Here is a 23,991-nt window from a genome sequence, read left to right on the forward strand (position 1 = left end):
CTAACGTTAGCGACGTCAAAAGCAGAACGCCGAAAAACCGGAGTTCGGCGAGTGGAGCGCATTGATCAGACGTCATGGATACTTTTGAGCCGTGCGCCTACGGTGACGCAAAGCTAACGGGGCTAATTGTCGCCACGTTCCATGCGTGTGGACGGCACGGTCGGAAAAACCAAAATAAGAAGAATAGATGAAGAATAAATTGTGCTGCGTAGGCGTCGGGCAATCACTCCGAAGTGGGAATAACCTTTCAAAAATATCCAAATATTTATTTCAAAAGTTGCCGCAATGCTTTGGGTTTTTGAGAAAGCTAGCTTGTCGAAGTCTAGCTCGCTGGCAATAATTATGCCACGTTTGAGCCGACACACAATTTATTTTGCCCGCTGCCAGAAGTCCAAATAAATGCTGGCCTTTCCATTCGAGCCGACCGGTTTTTATTGTGGCTTGTTTTGCCCGTTTGAACGCATGCCAATCACCTGGAGAGATACCAAAATTATTATTGGGTTGAAAAATGTCAGTTTACTTCCAATTCCAATGACGACGTTCTAAGTTCTAAATTCTAAGTTCATGATTATTTGCTCAAAACAATCACGTCGATCAGTTTGAACATGAAATATCTTGTCTTTGTAGTGGATTCGATGAAATATAGGTTGAACATGATTTGCAAATGATTGTCTGCTGTTTTTATTCGTGTTTAACACGACGTCCCAACTTGGTTTGGAATTGGGGTCTATGATGTGCACTTTTGTACTTTGACTTCAGGAAAGGACTGGCTTTTGTACGTTGACTTTGAGCAGACTTGTTTTTTTGGACGACTGTCACTACTTTTACTGAAGTAGCGAATAGCAGCACATGGGACAAACTCTGGTCAACCTCGGCGGACGGTGCAAAAAGAGTACGTCTCGCTGAACCGTTAGCGTACTCGCCTCGCAAGAATGCAAATGTCATTATTTTTCCTGTTTTGGCTCCATCAGACACTTGCACTGGGGGGGGAAAATAAGTCATTTGAATGTACTTAATTCGAACGTGTGCGTCGGTTGCACATGATTAATACTGTGTGCGGTAACTGATGTATGTTATTGTATTATTTTCCAGGAAAAGAGGTGAAAATTAAAAATCTCTCTTTACCACATTTGAATGATGTTTTTAACTGATTTCCATGATCAAATTAAGGACTTTTTCCATGTGTACGAGGTGAGCTTCAAAATGTGTCAGGGAGGGTCGCACTTTTTTTCATAACGTGAATGTCACGTAAGGAGTTAGCTCATGTTTGGTATCTGTAAAACGTGTATGTCTATATTAGGGGTGGATCGGCTTCGGGTCGGGCACGCGGCGCTCGTGTTTTTTTGTCCCGTGCCTCGACTCCCACTCGAGTAGTCGACGAGGCCGGGCGGACGCGCCGCTTGCCTCGTGCTCCTCCGGCGACGCAGCTGCCAACCGTCTTGCAGCGCCTCATTCGCTACACGAGCGGGATTCAAAATCCGTACGGCTCTCCCCCGCGCCGCACATTTCCTCGCTTGTTCGTGCACTATCGGTCGTGCGAAGTTCGGCTACGCCCGCCGGGACCCGAAAGAGACTGGCGACCGACACCGGAAACGAGATTAGCACTCCGACGCGAGATCTCTGGTGCATAAAACGGACTTCTAACGTGTTCATTTTATGCACCGGCGATCTTGTGTTGAAGAAATTACAACTTGCTGGGAATCGCAATGTTCTCGCAAACATGTCAGTCGCCACATCAGACTGATTTCAAAACTCGAGCTTTATTTAGGACAGTAAAGATTAGATCTGTGTTTTCCAGTGTGTCGTCAATCTTTGCCAACTGTGGGCATGTGAAGCCCTTGGAGACTCTTTTGTGATTAAGGGAGAAACAAATAAACTTGACTTCATCAGCGTTTTACGACCTTTGTTGAGCCAACGCAACTGTTTGACATTTGAAAATGTCAAACAGTTCACCACCAAACAAAAATATCACAAAAAGCATGAATACTAAAAATAATGATCAAATGTACTTGGCGTGAAATCTGGGCTTGTTTAGTTGAACCCAGCTGATATATTGGCAAGAAGCAATGACTTGCTGCTGGCATAGATAGATAGATGAGCAAAAGATAGAGTTCTCATTCATAAAAAGTTGTTCAAATAATAATAATACTAAATATACAAGACATAATTGATTTTCTTAAAAGTCAACGTAATACCCGACCGAACTGAACTGAAAACCATCACCGCAAAATCAAGATAGGAACCGCAGCGTGACTGTCGATTTTGTCCCTCTCCAATAGAGATTACAAATCCTTCTGTGGCCCGCCCGGGCGGGCGGTCTCTCCTTGGAGCTCGGGTTCTCTGCCGGAGGCCTGGGAGCTTGAGGGTTCTGCGCAGGATCTTATCTTTTCCCAGTATTGCGCTCTTCCGGATGGAGCTAGATGTCGGATGTTGTTCCCGGCATCTGCCGGAGCCCGCCTCCCAGTGCCCCGATCGCGACAGGCACCGCTATTTCCTTCACCATCCGCATTTGCTCTCGTTCTTCCTTCAGTCCTTGGCATTTGTCCTGCTTTTCATGTGACTTTTTCCAGATGTTGCGTTCACTCGGGATTGCTCCATCCATCACCACCGCTGTCTTCTGATCTTTCTCCACCGCCACTAGTTTGTGGGCGAGAAAACAATATTTTCTATACATGGTGTGTAGGTGGCGGCACGGCGGCCGACTGGTTAGAGCGTCAGCCTCGCAGTTGCGAGGACCGGGGTTCAATCCCCGCGGGGCCCCGCCTGTGTGGAGTTTGCACGTTCTCCCCGTGCCTGCGTGGCTTTTCTCCGGGCACTCCGATTTCCTCCCGCATCCCAAAAACACGCATTCATTGCAGACTCTAAATTGCCCGTAGGCGTGCATGTGAGTGCGAATGGTTGTTTGTTTCTATGTGCCCTGCGATGGGCTGGCAACCAGTTGAGGGTGTACCCCGCCTCCTGCCCGAAGATAGCTGGGATAGGCTCCGGCACGCCCGCGACCCGCGTGAGGAGAAGCGGCTCAGAAAACGGACGGATGGATGGATGGTGTGTAGGTGTGTAACGATTCATTCATTAGATCGATGTATCGACTTTTATTGATGAAGACATCGGCCTGACTGGTGGATAGCGGATGAGAAGGCGACGAGTGAGAAATTATTCATATGGCTGTGTGTGAGAGAGAGAGACTCGCCTCGATGCACGTTGAAGCCTATCAAGCTCGCTAGCTTAGCTTAGCTCGCTAGCCACTGAGATACGCTTTTTTGATCAACGCATGACTCGGCAAAGATCAAGTGGGAGTGTAAAGTCTTGCGAATGTGATTGTGTGAAAATTTGAAAGCATTGCTAAATGCGCCTGCGGCTGTCAAAGAAATATTTGTAGCTTTTGAAAGAACGACAGCGGCGTACAAGGAGGGGGGAGCTTTGTGGGACCAAAGAGGCCCCACCGTAGCCACCGTAGACTGAAGGGTGGCCACATGGCCAACCCCCACGTGTGTCATTAATAATCCTGCAAATATTTTTCAGTCGAATTACGACCAGTTGTTATCGTCCTTAATCTCCTTTTCCTTCGGGCTTGTCCCTTTCGGGGTCGCCCCAGCTCGTCACCCTTTCCCATGTCGGCCTATCTCCCGCATCCTCCTCTCGAGAACCAACGGCCCTCATGTCTTCCCTCACGACATCCATCCACCTTCTCTTTGCTCTTCCTCTCGCGCTCTTGCCTGGCAGCTCCATCCTCGTCATCCTTCTACCAATAGACTCCCTATTTCTCCTCTGGACGTGCCCAAACCATCCAAGTCTGCTCTCTCTCTAACTTTGTCTCCAAAACGTGGAACCTCAGCTGTCCCTCTGATGAGCTCATTTCTAATTGTATCCAACCCGGTCACTCCGAGCGCGAACCTCAACATCTTCATTTCCGCCACGTCCGGCTCTGCTTCCTGTCGTCTCTTCAGTGCCACCGTCTCTAATCCGTCCATCGTGGCCGGCCTCACCACTGTCTTCTAAACTTTGCCCTTCATCCTCGCAGAGACTCTTCTGTCACATAACACACCTGACGCCTTCCTCCACCCGTTCCAACCCGCTCGGACCCGTTTCTTCACTTCCTGACCACACTCCCCATTGCTCTGGACGGTTGACCCGAAGTATTTCAAGTCCTGCACCCTCACTATCTCTTCTCCCTGTAGCCTCACTCTTCCCCCACCACCCCTCTCATTCATGCACATATATTCTGTTTTACCTCGGCTAATCTTCATTCCTCTGCTTTCTAGTGCATGCCTCCATCTTTCTCCATGTTCTCCCTGCTTTCAGTGCAGATCACAATGTCATCTGCAAACATAAAGGTCCACGGGGATTCCAGTCTAACCTCATTTGTCAGCCTATCCATCACCACTGCAAACAGGAAGGGGCTCAGGGCCGATCCCTGATGCAGTCCCACCTCCACCTTAAATTCGTCTGTCACACCTACCGCACACCTCACCGCTGTTCTGCTGCCCTCGTACATGTCCTGTATTATTCTCACATACTTCTCTGCCACTCCAGACTTCCGCATGCAGTACCACAGTTCCTCTCTGGGTACTCTGTCATAAGCTTTCTCTAGACCTACAAAGACGCAATGTAGCTCCTTCTGACCTTCTCTGTACTTTCCCATCAACATCCTCAAGGCAAATAATGCATCTGTGGTCCTCTTTCCAGGCATGAAACCATACCGTTGCTCGCAAATACTCACTTCTGTTCTCAGTCTAGCCTCCGCTACTCTTTCCCACAACTTCATTGTGTGGCTCGTCCACTTTATTCCTCTCTAGTTCCCACAGCTCTGCACATCACCTTTGTTCTTAAAAATGGGCACCAGCATACTTTTCCTCCAGTCCTTACGCATCTTCTCACGCGCTAGAATTCTTCTGAACAAGCTGGTCAAAAACTCCACAGCCGCCTCTCCTAGATGCTTCAGACCTCCCCAAGAATGTCATCAGGACCAACTGCCTTTCCATTTTTCATCCTCTTTAATGTCTTTCTAACTCACTTCCTGGTCCACCACACTTGCCTCTTCTACTCTCTCATTTTCCTCATTCATCAACTCCTCAAAGTATTCTTTCCATCTCGCTAGCACACTGCTGGCACCACTCCACACATTTCCATTTCTCTTCTTAATCACCCTAACCTGCTGCACATCCTTCCCATCTCTATCCCTCTGTCTGGCCAGCCTGTATAGATCCTTTTCTCCTTCTTTCGTGTCCAACCTGGCATACATGTCCTCATATGCCTCGTTTGGCCTTTGCCCCACGTCGCATCTCAATGTATTCCTTTCTCCTCTCCTCGGTCCTCTCGGTCTCCCACTTCTTCTGAGCGAACCTTTTTCCTTGTATGATTTCCTGTACTGTGAGGTTCCACCACCAAGTCTCCTTCTCTCCTTTCCCGCCAGAAGATACACCAAGTACTCTCCTGCCTGCCTCTCTGATCACCTCGGCTGCAGCGGTCCAGTCTTCTGGAAGCTCCTCCGTCCACCGAGAGCCTGTCTCACCTCTTCCCGAAAAGCTGCACAACACTCGTCCTTTCTCAGCTTCCACCACATGGTTCTCTTCTCTGCCTTTGTCTTCCTAATCTTCCTCTCCACCACCAGAGTCATCCTCTTCGCTGTCTAGCCACACTCTCCCCTCCCACTACCTTACAGTCGGTAACGTCCTTCAGACTACATCGTCTGCGCAAGATGTAATCCACCTGCGTGCTTCTACCGCCGCTCTTGTAGGTCACCCTATGTTCCTCCCTCTTCTGGAAAAAAGTGTTCATTACAGCCATTTGCGTCCTTGTTGCAAAGTCTACCACCATCTGTCCCTCCAAGCTCCTTTCCTGGATGCCGTACTTACCCACGACTTCTTCATCACCCCCGTTTCCTTCCCCAACATGTCCATTACAATCTCCACCAATCACGACTCTCTCTCTGTCTGGGATCCTCAGAACTACTTCGTCTAGCTCCTTCCAGAATTTCTCTTTCACCTCTAGGTCCCACCCTACCTGTGGGGCATAGCCACGAATCACATTACACACAACACCCTCAATTTCAAGTTTCAGCCTCATCACTCGATCTGAAACTCTTTGCACCTCCAAGACATTCTTAGCCAACTCTTCTTTTAAAATAACCCCGACTCCATTTCTCTTCCCATCTCCACCATGGTCAAATCATTTCAACCCTGCCCCTAAACGTCGAGCCTTACTGCCTTTCCACCTGGTCTCCTGGACACACAATATATCAACCTTTCTCCTAATCATCATGTCAACCAACTCCAGAGCTTTTCCTGTCATAGTCCCAACATTCAGCTTTTCCTGTCATAGTCCCAACATTCAAAGTCCCCACATTCAGTTCTAAGCTCTGTGCTTTCCTCTTCTCTTTCTGCCGAAGAACCCGCTTTCCACCTCTTCTTCTTCGACTTCGACCCACAGTAGCTGAATTTCCACCGGCGCCGGACGTTGTTAACCCGGGTCATGACCGATCCGGTATGGAATCCTTTGGATGAACGCTCATATTTGTTTGGCAAAGTTTTAAGCCGGATGCCCTTCCTGACGCAATTCTCTGGGCTTGGGACCGACCTACAGTTTGCACTGGCTTGTGCGGAAATTTGCGGAAAGCTGTTCAGCGCTTGAGGGCTTTCCAGGTACCCGCCCGGGGCTTGAAGAAAGATTCTGTAAGATCCTGTTCTTCATATCAGCCAGGTGCCTCATCAGCAAAAGAAAAAGACAGATCTATGAAGGTGTCGGACAAGTACCGCAGGTAGCGCTTAAAGGCTTTCAAGGCTTTGTTGTTGATTTCTACATATGGATAGGAGGCGACCTGCAAGTCGTTCCTCGGTGCTTTGTAAGGGGGAGCAACTTCATGCTGGAAGCGAGAGTCAAATCACGTAACTTTGGGCAAGCCGTTTCGCTCATGGGAGCTTTGCCCTCTGACCTTTCTTCAGAAGAACATACTTGATAGGAATTTTTAGTAGTGATGCCCGTTAACAACTCAGGGAAAAAATGACACCACCGTTATCGGTCCGATACCGAAAAAAACCGGACCGATAACATGAGCGTCGCTGTTTGCATCGGCTCGGGCCAGTCGTCGCTATTTTCACTCCAATTATTCGCCTAACACAACAAAAATGGTCCAGATCTGCAGGAAATTAGCATACGATCGCCAGCTCTGGCTGAAATGACGCGCGTCCGGTGACTTTGAGCTCGTAAGTACGACGCTCGCGCCCCTTCGGAGAGCGACGGACTCGCCTAGCGGCTCGAGCCGACGCGGGAGCGAGCCGGCCGCGTGCGGCAGCGCGGTTGTCGCGGTGGGCTAACGGCTAAGGTGACCAGCGCTAGCTAGCCCTCGCGGAACACCGCTCCTCTTCCTTTGCAACGTTGGCTCACTGGATAGTCAGTTCGATCATCTGCAAATGGAATTAACACCAAAACACACAACGGCCGTCACGCTATACTTGCGCTGTCCTCACGACGGCGCCGGCTGTCTGTGAAGCTAGACCGCCGGCCGTCTAATAAGGAAAGCTCCGTACGCAAGGGCTTCTCTTCTTGCTCTCACGGAGGTCTCTTGCGTTGATGCGAATCAGATCAGATCAGAGCTCGCCCGAAGACGAACGTTTCCCGAGGCAGAAATGTTTAGCGCACAATTCAACGCGACATGAGCCGTTCGTTCGCTTGTACTGTGACGAGTCGACGAGCCGCTCGACTTCTCCCGACGTCGAAGATCGTCGGTGAGCGGGAAGTTGCTCTTACGTTGCTGGCTAACCAAACGATCCTTAAAGAGAAGATGTCTCACTCTGACAATTTCACCCCAAACGTTTTAACAGTTTGCACTGTGGAACAAACATTTTTATCAGCAAACGTAACATATTAACCTCATGAAAGATGACGTGACAATGGTATTGGTTGCACCGTAACAAAATCTCAATGAGATTCGACTTGATTATTCTTGAATTTGTCCTTGTATGATTTCCTGTACTAGCATTCTTTTATTCTTCTTATTATAATACATTGCATGTTGAATACATATATGATATCAGTATAATACTGTTTTAATTTTATTTTCTATGAATACAAAGGAGCGGCACGGCGGTTGACTGGTTAGCACATCTGCTTCACAGTTGTGAGGACCGGGGTTCAATCCCCGGCCCCCCCTGCCTGGAGTTCGCACGTTGTGCCCGTGCCTGCGTGGCTTTTCTCCGGGCGCTCCGCTTTCCTCCCGCATCCCAAAAACATGCGTGCTAGCTTGATGGAAGACTCTAAATTGCACCGTAGGTGTGAATGTGAGTGCGGATGGTTGTTTGTTTGTACGTGCCCTGCGATTGGACGGCGACCGGTTCAGGGTGGAAACATTTCTTATGGAAATAAATAAACTTTTCCATGATAGTCACATTTTTTGGAAAGGGTGTATATATTTATACACACGTATGTGCGTGCGTTTCTCATAATGTCAACTGGGAGGCATCAGCTCGTCTGGCGGTTTTGTTCCCAAAACTTTGCAAAAGTTAAACACTTTGGCACTTTGAATGCACTGAAGAAAATCTCCTCTTTTTTTTTTTTCCCCCCTCAAGCGGCCGCAAACAAATCTGGAAACCATCAGCTGATTTGCTGATTTGCTGATTCGGATCCATGTAAGATGGCGTAGCGGCCCGTCGGCTTGACTGAGCGGCGAGCGGTCACGGGTGACGTCGGCCGAGGCGGGCGTCAGCTTTCCGCGATACGGCCGCGTTTAGATGACATCATAGATCTTGATCACTTTTACGTCCATGTTTTTTTATCCAATTACATTTGAAACATTACATTCTTCTTCTAAATAGTTCGGCAATTAGTGAAGTTCGATACTTTTACTTGGATTAGTTTGACTTTGGTTATTTGGATTAGTTTTAGTATTATTTGTCCCTTTTGAATGTCTTTATTTATTCAAATATATTTGATGACATGCTTCTTTAAATAGGATTAGTTTTTTGATTATTTGGATTAAAAACGTTTTTAAATTCGTTTTTCAAAACGAATTTCTTTATTTGAATAAATTTGTTGACACGCATCTTCTAAACAGGTGATGCCTTAATGAGTTTAACTTTTAATAAAATATTTTAATGAATGTTATTTTATTTCCTTTTAAAGAAATACATTTGTTTACATTTATTCATTCATGCATTTTCAATATAGTTTTGTTCACTTATTTCTTGAATTTATGGTACTTTATACTGTACTGTATATTGTACTCTATTGACTTTCATTAGGTAATTAATTCATTCCTATAAATGAACCCCCGGAAATGGAAAAAGTTCGCAAATAATTCAGGCCCGTTACAATTACCATTAAAAAAATAATAATAATAATAATAAAATAAGCGGGATCGGATAAAACAAAAACAAAAACGTGAATAAGCGGGTGTTTCTGCGAAAAAAACGGGACTAGGTTTTAAAATAAAAAAGTAACATGAAGAAGATCAGTTCAAAATTCCCGATGTGGGTGGGTGGTCAACAGCAGGGCGTCGTCGTCGTCGTCGTCGTCGCGGTGGTGGTTAGCGAGACGACCGTCCTGCATACCAATCGGTCGTTCCCTCGTCTCGCGGCCAAACAACTGGTTACCGTCGAACGAGGCCACCTTTGGGGGAGAGATGTCCGACATCGACGGCTTCTTTTACGCTTCTTTCAAACCAGAATTGCGGACCTTGTTGTCCTCAAAGGCAGGTCCCTACTTCTTGAGATGCAAATGAACCGCTGATTCTGGACCTGAAGAAGCCGCACGCCGATGCTGCGCCATGCGCCTGTGCAGTGTATAGGCTGGAGCGGAAAGGACAGATGTTTTGTGTTTTTAAATCTTTACGTTTTTTGGGGTTTTTTTTTTTTTCAAACTGAGGTACGAAGCTAAAGTCTTTCTGAAGGCTGACGTGCTTAAGTCATACATTTGAAAGGTGTTTTTGAAGGATGAGGCACTAGGCCAATGTGTTTTTTGTTTGGTAGATATTATTATAAAGCAGATTTCGTATTTGTACGGTACAAATTCCAGTTGTAAATAAAATATCTGCTCTGTTTTGTATTATAACAAAAAGGGGATGGGGGCCAGGGGGGGGAATGAATGTATGAACTACAGTGTACGAAACGTCAAAAACAAAACAACAACAACAACAACTACCCAGCTGCCTGTCTGTCCCAATGAAGAAGGGAGACAATAAATGCACCCAAACTTGATTGCACGGGCTGCAATCAAGTTTGCTCGCCTTATTTCGTTAAACACTGAACGTCTATCGGAGAGAGTGAAGCGTATTCTTTCCGGACGAAGCGTGTTTGTAAGGAAGGTCCTTAAGCCAGTGTGTCTTTTCTTCTTCCGCTGTGCCAGAAAGCAATTGCTACGATACGAAAGATCCTTGCGCACGATTCGTCAGACGTTCCCAGAATAATTGCCAAAGGTTCGGGTTTCAGCTGTAGTTGAAGGGTTTCAGACGTGATTTCAAAATGTCTCTCCGGTATCGCTGAACAAAACTAGTGTGGCCGAGAGTGTTTTCTGACAAGCGACCTTTCTTATCGCAGGGCGGGTGTTGCGCCATCTTGCTTTAGAAACGCAAAGTCGGCGCCTTAAATTGAGCGAAAGAGTGCTTTGCATCGCGAAAGCGTTTCTGAACCTTCTCCGACCCTTCCCGTTGTTGAACAGTGATGATGATGATGATGATGATGATGATGCCCAATTCCTCCTCTCGTCTGGATTTTATTGACGCGGACTTAACCGAATCAATTCGCATCAAATCGGCATCGATACGCGAGACGAAGGTCTCCGAATTTGGATCAAATCGAAGGCCTTCATCAAGATGGGAGTGAGCAAAAGCCTCCTCGTGATGCAGGTGCCTTCTCACATAATCCCTTATCTGTAAATACCTGAAGATTATGTTTCTTGGATCTGCCTCAATTGCCTCAAAGTGGTGAATAGCGGTTTGAAATGTTGAGTCTAAGTTTGTTTGCTTGAAAGACGGGTTTCCTGCAAGTGGAGTATGATCCGATTTGTTTGAAAATACTGTCGGGATAGGATTACGGATGATTACATTGTCATTTTTTCCTATCGGCAGAGGAAAGGTTGACGTGTTTTTTTTTGGTCCAAATCCAGCCGCGGGACACATTTCACACTTTTACCGAACCGATAAATCGTCAATCGGATGCGCGAGGTCCGGCAGTATGCCAAAAAGTCCGCGAACGCCAATACTCCTTTTTTAGGCTTGCGAAAGTGGAATTTGGTAATGCCGTAAGACTGGAACGATGATAGTTGAACTCTTTGAAACAAAGATTTGGGTTTTGAAATAAATGGAGAATTTGGAGAGGAAAAAAACAAAACAAATCCTACCGAGTAGCGAAATAGGAAGCGTGTGCCAGGAATGTATGTCGGACTGCAGTTTAGATCCGAAAGGCGGGAAGTTGACCTTATATGGAGCGGTGTAACATTTTGTTATCTGAAATCCTGGATATGTGAATTGATCCTGGGCTACGCTGAAGATTGTTTTGGTGCCAGGAGGAGTTGATTATGTCTCCAAGCAAAGGTTCGCCCTTATTTACGTCTAGCAGATATCCAGAGAAGCAACCCGCTAGATTTGGTTGACGAAAGGGAGCACGCGTGGTAGTTTCTGCTCCAGTGATATACAGCAACACGTTACCTGCGTACAACAACATTTTCCTCGATGTTTTCTCCAATTCAAAGCCAAAAATCAAACGCGTCGTATCGGATGATTTCAGTGATGCTTTCAGCGAGTGGCTCAATCGCCAGATCTCAAATCACAGGAGAAAGTTCCTCGAGATCGATTCATACGCGGAGATCATATTTGCTGTGTAAGAACACCAGAGCAGGGTCGGCATAAAGCAATTTTCTCATCGAAATAAAATCGTCGCCAAGCTTGCGCCTGTGTCGAATTTTGAAAGACGGCCATCCCGTTTGGTCAAATGCCTTCCCGGCATCTTCTATTTGCGAAATCCTCACCTGGTCTATTTTGGAACAAATGATTTTAAACTGTCATCTGCACTGACAAAATGAGTTTCTCCTGTGTGTGTGTGTGTGTGTGTGTGTATATGTATGTATGTATATATATATACATATATATGGGTGCACCAGACGTGTCAGAAACGGGTTTAATCTATTCGATATAATTTGAGTACATTTCACAGCAAGGTTTAATAAAGAAATAGGTCAATAAGAGCCCTTTAGCATCCTTAGCCTTTTTACGTATGACTGGAATAACTGCCTTTATTCTTTCTCATTGAAGCGATTGCATTTTTGGCATACCTCACCTTCCTCTAAGTGAGGGAACATACACTTATTTCAAATTCTGTCTGTCTCGTTTTTGGAAATGTCCAAGTTTTGATAGCACTGGAAATATCGACCGTTAATGTCTGTAGGATCAGCGACGACCTGACCGCGAGCGGATTTCATTTGACATATTGTGCGCTCATTTTCTTCTCGCTCAAAGCCGGAGCGTTTTGTTTCCCCCATGGAACTTGTAATAGTTCCGTTTTGTGCGATACGACGCTTTCCAGATTTTTTCAGACTTTATATCATTACGTTCACACTTGAGTGAGATTGTTTTATCTAATTCATTGGATGGAGCTTTGGCATTCTCCTTACTTTTTTTCTGTCTAGTTCTTCAAGTTTGGCTTCATTTCTTCATTTGTCGAATGAAATAACTCTGCCTACTAAGTCAGCTTTGTAGGCCTCCTTGCAAATGTTGATCTTGGAACCCTGGCACACCAGGTTCCAGATCCTGCGTACCAAGTATGGTTTTCAACGCTAACGTGTTTCTCCAAGTAGTTTTGACGATTCAAGTAATAAGCGGGCAACACGGTGGACGACCGGTCAGAGCGTCTGCCTCGCAGTTATGAGGATTGGCTGGCAACCAATTCGGGGCGTACCCCGCCTCCCGCCCCACGATAGCCGGGATAGGCTCCGGCACGCCCGCGACCCTCGTGAGGAGAAGCGGCTCGGAAAACGGATGGATGGAATTGATAAGTAACCGGGACGACCTGCTAAGCTAACCATTTTTGGGAAGGCTAGCTTGCTAAGTTCACATGTTTTGAAGGCTTTGTATTGATGATCAGTCAGATGCTTATTTTGGAAGTATGATGTGTTTCGCTTGCATTTATTTGTATCACAGGTTTGCTTTTTACACCTGATATGCGAAGATAACGTGTTTATTTTTGGCTCAGTCGGTAGAGGGGGGGGGGTCATCGAGTGACTCCCTTTTGAATCCCGGCTCCCGCTGTCCGCTGTCGAAGTGCCCTCGGGCAAGACCCTGAACCTTAAATTGCCTCCGGGTTGGCATTGTAAATGAAAAACCGATCTCGATTGCCTTACCTGGTCACCAAAGAATAAACAATTGTGTGTATTTGCAAGCTAATGTGCTAAATTCATATATCCTGAGGTAACATGCTAAGCTAAAAGGGTTTGAAGCTATTTTGTAAAGCGAATGTGCTAAACTGACTTTTAAACGTGTTTGTAAGGATAACTAGTGAAGCTTGAATGCGTTTTGAAAGCTAATGTGACAAGATCATGTTTTCAATGTGTTTTTGAGCCGGCGCGGTGGGCGACCGGTTAGCACGTCTGCCTCCCAGTTCTGAGGAGCGGGGTTCGATCCCCGGCCCCGCCTCTGTGGAGTTTGCGTGTTCTCCCCGCGCCCGTGTGGCTTTTCTCCGGGTCCTCCGGTTTCCTCCCGCATCCCCAAAACGTGCCCGCTAGCTTGATTGAAGACTCTAAATTGCCCGTAGGTGTGAACGTGAGTGCCAATGGTTGTTTGTCTCTATGTGTGTGCCCTGCGATTGGCTGGTGAGCCCCGCCACTCGCCCGAAAATCGCTGGGATAGGCTCCGGCACGCCCGCGCCCCCGCGTGAGGAGAAGCGGTAAAGAAAATGGATGAATGTATTTTTGAAGGATGATAACACGTTTTTACAGGGTGTTTAAAGTTATGTGTTTTGAATTCATTTATAAGGCTAACGTGTTACACGAATGTGCTTTGAAGGTGGAATTGTTAAATTGTTGTTTTGAAAGTTGATTTGAAGGCTCACGTCCTGAAATAATGTTTTTGAGGTGTTTTTGAAGGATAATATGCCAAGCTAATTTTGAAAGGCTGATGTGGTTTTGACGGTCGGACGGCATGCTAAGATCAGTTGTTTTTTTGTGCGTTGTGTTCCGTTCAGGCGGCGAGTGCGTGGACTCGGGGGGCGCGGTTTGCCGCTGTCGTGCGGGCTTCGCGGGCCCTCGCTGCGAGACCAATGTGGACGACTGCGCCAGCGGCCCGTGCCGCAACGCCGGCACTTGCGCGGACGGAGTGGCCGACTTCAAGTGCACGTGCACGCTGGGCTTTGCGGGCAAGGACTGCTCGTTGCGCGCCAGCCCCTGCGACCGCTTCCCGTGCCACAACGGCGGCCACTGCTTCGCCCACTTCTCCGGGCCCGTGTGCCAGTGCCCGCCGGGATTCATGGGGGCGCGCTGCGAGTACGGCGTCGAGCCCGAGTCGGCCGCGCCGTCTGCGCGGCCTCCCCGGGACCCCTTCCCCGCCGCGCTGGCTGCCGCCTGTGTGTTGGGCACGGTGACGTTGAGCCTCCTGGTGGCCGCCGCCGTCTTCGTCCTGCGGCAGCTGCGGCGGGGCAACGAGTTGGCGGCCATGTCGACGTCCGTCAAGAACGACCTGGAGGCCGTCAACAACCGCCCGGCGGCCAAGGAGAGCTTCCTCCTGCCCGGGGGACACGTCAAAATGTCCAATAAGGACGCGGCGCTGGGTGGGGGCGGAGCCGGCCGCGGGGCTATCTTCAAAAACAAAATGGCGACCGACTGCAACCTGGCCAAGGAGCAACACAAGTTTGACAGGTAACAAATACTTTGAGATTTGATTTTAGCTCCCAAAAATATAAACATCCTCATCGCTGTATTCTTGAGAAAATAGGATTTCACATCTTGAAACATGCATCCCTTTTCTGCCACGCTTCTCCTCACGCGGGTCGCGGGCGTGCCGGAGCCTATCGCAGCTATCATCGGGCGGGAGGCGGGGCACGCCCTCAACCGGTCGCCAGCCAATCGCAGGGCGCAGACAAACAACCGACCGTTCGCACTCACAGCCACACCTACGGGCGATTTAGAGTCGTCAATGAACCGACCGTGCTTGTTTTTGGGATGCGGGAGGAAAGCGGAGCGCCCGGAGAAAAGCCACGCAGGCGCGGGGAGAACACGCAAACTCCACACGGGCGGGGCCCCGCGGGGATCGAACCGCGGTCCTCACAACTGTGAGGCAGATGTGCAAACCGGTTTTCTAACGTGCCGCCCCAAAAAAACAACAACAACAAAAAACGTTTTGGGTTTTTTGTCAAAACCAAATAAGAATTGATTTGTCAAAAAATTCATTCGCATAAGATTACAAGATTTTATTGACTTTTTTCTAAAGAATATGAATTTTTGGTTAAATGAATAAATAATCAACACTTTTGAAACCTTGGTCTGGCGGCACGGCGACCGACCGGTTAGAGCGTCTGCCTCACAGTTGCGAGGTTGCGGGTTCAAATCCGACCCCGCCCGTGTGGCGTTTGCGTGTTCTGCCCGTGCCTGCGTGGCTTTTCTCCGGGCGCTCCGCTTTCCTCCCGCATCCCAAAAACATGCATGAGTTGGAGACTCTCAATTGCCCGTAGGTGTGAATGTGAGTGCGGATGGTTGTTTGTCCGTATGTGCCCTGCGATTGGCTGGCGACCGGTTCAGGGCGGACCCCGCCTCCTCCCCGATGACGGCCGGGATAGGCTCCGGCACGCCCGTGACCCGCGTGAGGAGAAGCGGCTCAGAAAATGGATGGATGGAAACCTTGGTCTTTCAAAGGTATGACTTTTTAATAGGACGGAAATATTATTCATATTGAATTTACTCATGCGGTAGACTTTGAGTCTATTCTTTGAGTATTTTAAAGAAAATCATTAATTTGTAAAAAAATTTTTTTAAAAAAAAATAAATAAATAAAAAGTTCTCAAAAAAAACAAAAAATCTCTTTTTTTGGTCCAAACATTTCTCACCATTTTCTCTTTCTAAAGAGTACGATCAATACTATTTATAATATATTGAAAAAACAAAACTATATGAAATAATTTCCCTCAGAAATATTACTTTCATCAAAGCAAAAATTGGATTGAAGAAATATGTCTAAATATTTTACATTTTTTTTGTTTTGAAGATTACAACTTGTTTTAATCATTTAAAAATGACATTTTAGCACTAAAATGTATGACCTTTTTTGGGGGAATAAATTGTAAAAATATAATTCAACAACTTTACTCTTACCAGTGTGCTTTTTTCCCCAAAATATTTTTCCAGAAAAATGTTTTTCTTGTGAAGCTGTGACTTTTAAAAATAAATATAAAACATAAAATATAAAAAATAAAACATTTTATTTGGAAGTAGTATTTTTTTTGATTGAAAAAAACCTTTTTTCTTCCATCCATCCATCCATCCATTTTCTTCCACTTATCGGAGGTCGGGTCCCGAGGGCAGCAGACTTCCCTCTCCCCAGCCACTTCATCCAGCTCTTCGGGGGCATACAGAGGTGTTCCCGGGCCAGCGTGTCCTCGGTCGTTCCTGGGGTCTCCTCCCAGTGGGACGTGCCCAATACACCTGACCAGATGCCCCGGCCACCTCATCTGCCTCCTCTCGATGCGGAGGAGCAGCGGCTCTACTCCGAGCTTCTCCCTCTATCTCGAAGGGAGGAAACTCATTTCGGCCTCTTGTATCCGGGATCTCGTTCTTTCGGTCACGACCCACAGCTCACAGGGTAGGCACGTAGGTCAACCGCTAAATGGAAAATCCCGAGACAGACGGATACAAAGTCCGCATCGCCGCAGACGCCGCACCGATCCGCCTGTCGATCTCCCGTTCCGTTCTTCGCTCGCTCGTGAACGAGACCCCGAGATACTGGAACTCCTCCGCTCGGGGCAGGATCTCATCCCCGACCCGGAGGGGGCACGCCGCCTTTTTCCGATCGAGGACCACGGTCTCGGATTCGGAGGTGCCGATTCTCATCCCGGCCGCTTCGCACTCGGCTGCGAAGCGCTCCGGTGAGAGTCGGAGATCGCGGCTTGATGAAGCCAACAGAACCGCATCAGCTGCAAAAAGCAGAGACGCAATAGTGAGGCCACCAAACCGGACCCCCTCTACGCCTCGGCTGCGCTTTGAAATTCTGTCCATAAAAGTTACGAACAGAATCGGTGACAAAGGGCAGCCTTGGCGGAGTCCGACCCTAATCGGGAACGAGTCCGACTTACTGCCGGATATGCGGACCGAACTCTGACACCGGTCCTACAAGGACCGAACAGCCCGTATCAGGGGGTTCGGTACCCCGTGCCCCCGAAGCACTCCCCACTGGACCCCCCGCGGGACACGGTCGAACGCCTTCTCCAAGCCCACAAAACACACGTACACTGGTTGGGCGAACTCCCACGCACCCTCGAGTATCCTGCCGAGGGTGTAGAGCTGGTCTACTGTTCCACGGCCAGGACGAAAACCACACTGTTCCTCCTGAAAACGAGATTTGATTTCCCGACGGACCCTCCTCTCCGGCACCCCTGAATAGACCTTTACCGGGGAGGCTGAGGAGTGTGATGGAGTGTGATCCCCCTGCAGTTGGAACACACCCTCCGGTCCCCCCTTCTGGACCACCACCCCAGTCTGCCAATCCAGAGGCACTGTCCCCGATGTCCACGTGAGGTTGCAGAGGCGTGTCAACCGGGACAGTCCCACAACATCCAGAGCCTTTAGGAACTCCGGGCGAATCTCATCCACCCTCGGGGCCCTGCCACCGAGGAGCTTTGTAACCACCTCGGTTTACCTCGACCCCAGAGATAGGAGAGCCCGCCTCAGAGAACCCAGACTCCGCTTCCTCATGGGAAGGCGTGTCGGTGGAATTGAGGTCCTTGAAATGTTTGGCCCACCCACTCGTGACCTCCCAAGTCGAGGGCAGCAGCATCCCATCCCCAGTATACGCAGTGTTGACAGTGACACCGACCACCTTACGGCCACAACTCCGGTTGGCCGCCTCAACGGTGGAGGCGCTGAAGATGGTCCACTCGGACCCCTGTCTCCCCCAGGATGTTGGCGAAGTTCTGCCGGAGGTGGGAGTTGAAGCTCCTTCTGACAGAGGACTCTACCAGACATTCCCAGCAGACCCTCACAATACGTTTGAATCTGCCAGGCCAGACCTGCATCTTCTACCACCGTCGGAGCCAAAACTCCACCAGGCGGCGATCGGTCGACACCTCCACCCCTCTCTTCACCCGAGTGTCCGAGACATGTGGCTGCGGCCTCGGGTGTCCTGGTGCCAAGTGCACATGTGGACACCCTTATGTTTGAACATGGTGTTCGATATGGACAATCCGTGAGGAGCACAGAAGTCCAATAACAGAACACAGCCTGGGTTCAGATTCTTCCCAATCACACCCCTCCAGGTCTCACTGTCATTGCCCACGTGAGCATTGAAGTCCGCCAGCAGAACGAGAGAGTCCCCAGCGGGAGCGCTCTCCAGCACCCCGTCTAAGGACTCCTAAAAGGCGGGTACTCTGAACCGCTGTTCGGCTCATAGGCCCAAACAACAGTCAGGACCCCGTCCCCCCACCCGAAGGCGGAGGGAGGTTACCCTCTCGTCCACCGGGGTGAACCCCAACGTACTGGCGCCGAGCCGGGGGCCAGTCAGCGCGCCCACACCCGCTGAGGGTAACTCCAGATTGGAAAAGAGTCCAACCCCTCTTGTAAGACCGGTACCGGAGTCCAAGCTGTGCGTTGTCGTCAGCCCGACAATGTCCAGTCGGAATTTCTCGACCTCACACGCCGGTTCGGGCTCCTTCCCTGCCAGTGAGGTGACCTTCCACGCCCCGAGAGCCACTTTCTGTCGCCGGAGATCGGACCGCCGAGGTCGCCCGCTCCCGCTTCACCCGACCCCCTAGGCCCCTCCCACAGGTGCTCAGCCCAAGAGAACTTTTTTTTTTTCTTGAAAAAATAAAACTTAACCCTCGTAAGATGGGACTGCACAAATACATTCGCAAAATAATTGACAGCGGTCCATTGGTAAAATCTTGTGGTTTTGAAAGGAGTCGGCGTCGTGAGGTCAAACTCTTTGTGTGTCCGTCTTTCCGTTAGACTGAAGTGCGACTCGTCCACGCCAGCTCGTTCGGTGAGTTCGGTTCAAGATGTCCGCTATCAACCCGTCTTCGCCGTCCCCGAGCGGCTGGAACGCTGCGTCTTCGCCACTGAGGTACGCGCACGCTCGCACACAAACGGAACGACTCGTAATGGGATTGTTTGGAGGTAGAAAGAGAAAAAAGTCACATTTGGGGTGAACCAAAAAAAGTCTCCTCATGAAAAGCGAGTTATAGCGGGTCGAGGACACTTTTCTTCGCGCTTGTAGTTTTGAAGAAAAAGGAGATGTCGAAAAAAAAAAAGGTCGAGTCATCGTTTTGGAGCAATCCAGTAAAGCCGCTCAATATCGCCATTCGCGATTGGCGGTCCCGCTACATCAGTGATTCGACCTGTTACGCAATTTCTCTGGAAGAGCTCTTTGCATGATATTGTTGTGTTATCCGTGGCTCTTGCTGTCTCTCAATATGTTCTACGTGTTGGAATGGGTTTGCAATGTTTTAAAAGTGCGTCGAAAAAAAGAAATGCTATCAAAACGTGGCTAGGGTGTCTTTAATATTTCGTATTGTGGATTTGCACGGGTCTGGAATGTAACGGCGGCGATGGAGGTGAGCCTTGCTGGAATGGGTTTTGCTCTTTCTTCTTTTCTCTCAAGAACGACCGTACAAATGTTTTTGGTTAAATATGAAGTCATCGTTTTAGATTTCTTTGTAAAAATCACGGGGTGGCGCGGCGGGCGACCGGTTAGCACATCTGCCTCCCCGTTCTGAGGACCGGGGTTCGATCCCCCGGCCCCGCCCGTGTGGACTTTGCACTCCGCTTTCCTCCCACATCCCAAAAACACGCGTGCTAGGTTGATTGACAACTCTAAATTGCCCGTAGGCGTGAATGGTTGTTTGTTTGTGTGTGCCCTGCGATTGGATGGCGACCGGTTCAGGGCGGACCCCGCCGCCCGCCCGAAGACGCTGGGATAGGCGCCAGGACGCCAGCGACCCGCCGAACGGAAAATGGATGGATGGATGTAAAATCATGAAAAGAGCTGATTTTTTTTTTTTCAAGATGAAAGTTGCATATTTTGTTGAGGAAAGTTTGAACTTTGCACACACATGCACACGCACGCACGCACTCACGCACACGCATGATGTCACCATTTTTTCTCTTTTTTTCCTCTGCAGGTTTGATCTCCAGTCTCCGGAGTTTTCCGCGACTGAAATCAACTTTATTTCTTTTCTCTTTTTTTTTTCCCATTTTCAAATGTTTTTATTTATGGCTGCTGCTCAGCAGACACAAAAAGGGGATGTGTTGTTTTTTTTTTTTCAAATATATTTTCTCCCTGGAAAGAGAAAAAGCAGCAGAGGAAGAAAGCAAAGATGGACTGTTTGGCATCATTTGCACTTTTTTTCATCACCGTATTTGGCCGACGACGGGAACGTGCGCGAACGAGGGAGACGCCTTCGACTTCATCGTCGGTCGCCGGCGACCAGTCGGACGAACGATCACGCGAACGGACAACCAAGTGCCCGAGTGTTTGGGACTGCTTTCGTTCCACTTTGCCTTCATCATCTTCATCGTCTCTCGTCGTCATCATCTTCGTCGTATTTTGATACCCAAAAAATGTGCGTCGTGTCTTTTTGTGTGTGTTAATTTAAGACCATACAAATGTGTACAGTTTTATTTAATTTGTACATAAACGTCTTCATATTTTTATATTTAACAAACGCGATCAAGAAATATATTTTCCTAAATAAATGACCAAATCAAACTTGGCTCCACTTTGTGCGTGCGTGTGCGTGTGCGTGCGTGTGTGTGTGTGTGTGTGTGTGTGTTTGCATTTTTGACTTTGACTTCCTGTTGAAAAGTTTTCCAACATTTGAAAAGTTGCACTTCTTCCTCCCCGCGTGGCCATTTTGGTAAACAGCGCGTCCGTCGAGCGCCGCGTTCCTTTGAAGGCTTCGCGTGTGTGCGGGTACGTGGGCGTGTGCGCGTGCGTGTGTGTACAAGAACTCAAGTTGTGACTTCCTGGAGTTGGCGGGTCACGTGACCATTTTGGGTCAACAGCTGGTCAACGGACGCCGACGTTCCTGGAATTGTACTGCGTGTGTGTTTGCGTGTGCAGCCGCGTGTTTGTGTCTCTGTATTTGTGCATAAACTTAAGTTGTTTACTTTGGGCGTAACGAAGGGCGCATGACCATTTTTGGTAAAAATAAATAAATAAATAAATAAATCTTGGTTTGTGCGCGTGTGTGTGTGTGTGTGTGTTACATTCCACTTGAATCTTCATTTGTGTGTGTGTGTGTGTGCGTGTGCGTGTTTCATTTATTGTACATGTTTGTACTTCCTGCAGGTAAATGGTCACAGGACTATTTTAGGTCAACGGGACATGATTTAATTGTGTGTTAATCGTGTGTTTGTTCGAAAGCTCTTCCCACGTGAACTTTTCTTTCGTTTTACTTTCTCTTCTCATTGTTCCTCATGAGCAGCGTGTGAGAACGGGAAGGTTGCGGTTGGGAACGACGACGTGATGGACGTTTCACGCGTGAAGAGGAGGAAGTGCACATAAAAGGAGAACACACACACACACCTGTCGTCACTTCGTCACCCTCTGTGACCTTTGACCTCCAGCCAAACCTTTCCCAGCTCATCTACTGACAGTCAACTGCGTGCGTGTGTGCGTTTTATGTATGTGATTTATGATTATGTTACTTGTTGTGTGTGTGCGCGTGTGACAGATGTTTGTGAAAGTTGAACGTGTGTGTGAGAGTGCTTATGTGTTTTAAATGCGTGTGCTTATGCGTGTGTTGGGAAAAGTTAAAGTGCCCAAAAATCTAAGTTCAACGCACCGCAGAAAAGATTCTCGCTCGTGAGCCGAACGGTAAACGAACGGCTGGCGAAAGTGGCGAAGTGTGTGAAAGCGGGCTAGAAAATGCTCGAGAACGGAGACGTTTTCGGAGCTTCCGGATGCCGCGGGCGTGTCGCCGGCTGCTGTGAAAATCCCGCCTCCGGCTGTCAATCAAATACTTCTTCTAAGGCGGACGCCTGCGAGGGAGGAGCCTAACACAGAGTCATTCTGCCGCGTGGTTTCTGTGGAAATTCGACATTTGTTTTCGTTAAGATTCAGATTTGTCCATCCATTTTCCTGCGCTTATCCGAGGTCGGGCAGCAGCCTCAGCAGGGGCGCCCAGACTTCCCTCTCCCCGGCCGCTTCCTCCAGCTCTTCCCGAGGCGTTCCCGGGCAAGCCGAAGGACGTAGTCTCTCCGGCGTGTCCCGGGTCGTCCCCGGGGTCTCCCGGCGGTGGGACGTTTCCCGGAACGCCTCACCGGGGAGGCGTCCGAATCGGATGCCCCGGCCACCTCATCTGGCTCCTCTCGATGCGGAGGAGCAGCGGCTCTACTCTGAGCACTTCCCGGATCACCGAGCTTCTGCGGAGGAAACTCATTTTGGCCGCTCGTATCCGGGATCTCGTTCTTCGGGTCACCCACAGCTCGTGACCATAGGACCATAGGAGACGGACCGGTAAATCGAGAGCTTCGCCTTTCGGCTGAGCTCCTTCTTCACCGCAACGGACCGATTCAAAGTCTGACCCTCCTCTCCGGCACCCCTGAATAGACCTTACCAGGGAGGCTGAGGAGTGTGATCCCCCTGTAGATGGAACACACCTCCGGCCCCCCTTTTTAAAAACGGGGACCGCCACCCCAGAGGCACTGTCCCCGATGTCCACGCGATGTCGCAGAGACGTGTCGACCGGGACAGCCCCACCACATCCAGAGCCTTCAGGAACTCCGGGCGAATCTCATCCACCCTCGGGGCCCTGCCACCGAGGAGCTTTGTAACCACCTCGGTGACCTCGACCCCAGAGATAGGAGAGAGCCCGCCTCAGAGAACCCAGGCCAAAAAGGCCCGATAGGACTCCTTCTTCAGCTCGACGGCATCCCTCACCGCCGGTGTCCACCAACGCTTTCGGGATTGCCGCCACGACAGGCACCGACCGCCTTACGGCCACGGCTCCGGTCGGCCGCCTCGGCAATGGAGATTCAGATTTGTTTCCGTTGAAATTCAGTTTTGTTTCTGTGGAAATGCTCATTTGTTTGCGCGGAAAAATCAGATTCGGCGGGCCGTCGGCGGTCCAAGATGGGCAACGGGGGGGTCTGACCGTGGCCGAGCCGCCGCCGCTAAACAAAATCGTCTTTCTTATTGTTGATGAAACAATCTGAAAATGACGCTGTTGTTGTTGTTGTTGTTGTTTGTTCATGTGACCAAAACAAGAACAAGATAGAAAAACACACCAGAGTCTCGACTTTGCTTTCGCTCGTCGGTTTCCTTCGCGCTCTTCATCTTCTTCTTCTCGCGTCTGCCTCCCGTTGACCTTTGACCTCCGTCTCGGCGGGAAGGACGGTCGCGAGGGCAAAGCGCCGCCGACGTGATGACAAAAACAGAACACGCGCAGCACCTGTCACACGCGCGCACGCACATTTCAAAACCTTTTTCTGAGAAAAGAAAGTCGTATGGTTGCGACATTTTAAATAGGCCATAAATTTGAATCTTTTCTTGAACAAAAAAAAACAAAGAAACTGTATTGTACTCAAAAACTTTTGTTTTTCTTTGAAAAAAGGAAATCAAATTTGCGTAGAGCAAAGTTGTTGTTCTGATCTTGCGCGCGCGCGCGTGCGTGCGTGCGTGTTGCGACGTTTGCTGGCCGCCGGTCACGAGCATCTGCTTCCTGTTTCCTGCTGCCCCAAATACTGATGTTGGGTCACGTGACAGGAAGTACAATCCCACAATCTCGGTTGGTTGGGGGGCGGGGGGGGGGGGATGACCTCCGAGTGACAAATGTTTGACTTCCTGTCTGACCTTTGACCTCTTTCCTC

At 49.0% G+C, this 23,991-nt stretch overlaps 1 protein-coding gene across 3 annotated transcripts in view; it reads left to right on the forward strand.

Annotated features, from left to right (window-relative positions):
• The window catches only part of dlc (deltaC), a 49,513-nt gene extending 28,636 nt beyond the window's left edge, over positions 1–20,877 (forward strand). Inside the window, exons 8-10 of one of the 3 annotated variants that reach the window (XM_061681042.1) lie at positions 14,166–14,835; positions 19,129–19,243; positions 20,301–20,384. In XM_061681042.1, coding sequence (XP_061537026.1) covers positions 14,166–14,835; positions 19,129–19,243; positions 20,301–20,306 — 791 coding nt within the window. In that variant the 3' untranslated portion in view covers positions 20,307–20,384. The other 2 variants (XM_061681040.1, XM_061681043.1) reach the window with 2 other exon arrangements.
• Positions 20,878–23,991: the final 3,114 nt, after the last annotated feature.

Source organism: Phycodurus eques, chromosome 7, assembly GCF_024500275.1.
Source record: "Phycodurus eques isolate BA_2022a chromosome 7, UOR_Pequ_1.1, whole genome shotgun sequence".
NCBI classification, from domain to species: Eukaryota; Metazoa; Chordata; class Actinopteri; order Syngnathiformes; family Syngnathidae; genus Phycodurus; species Phycodurus eques.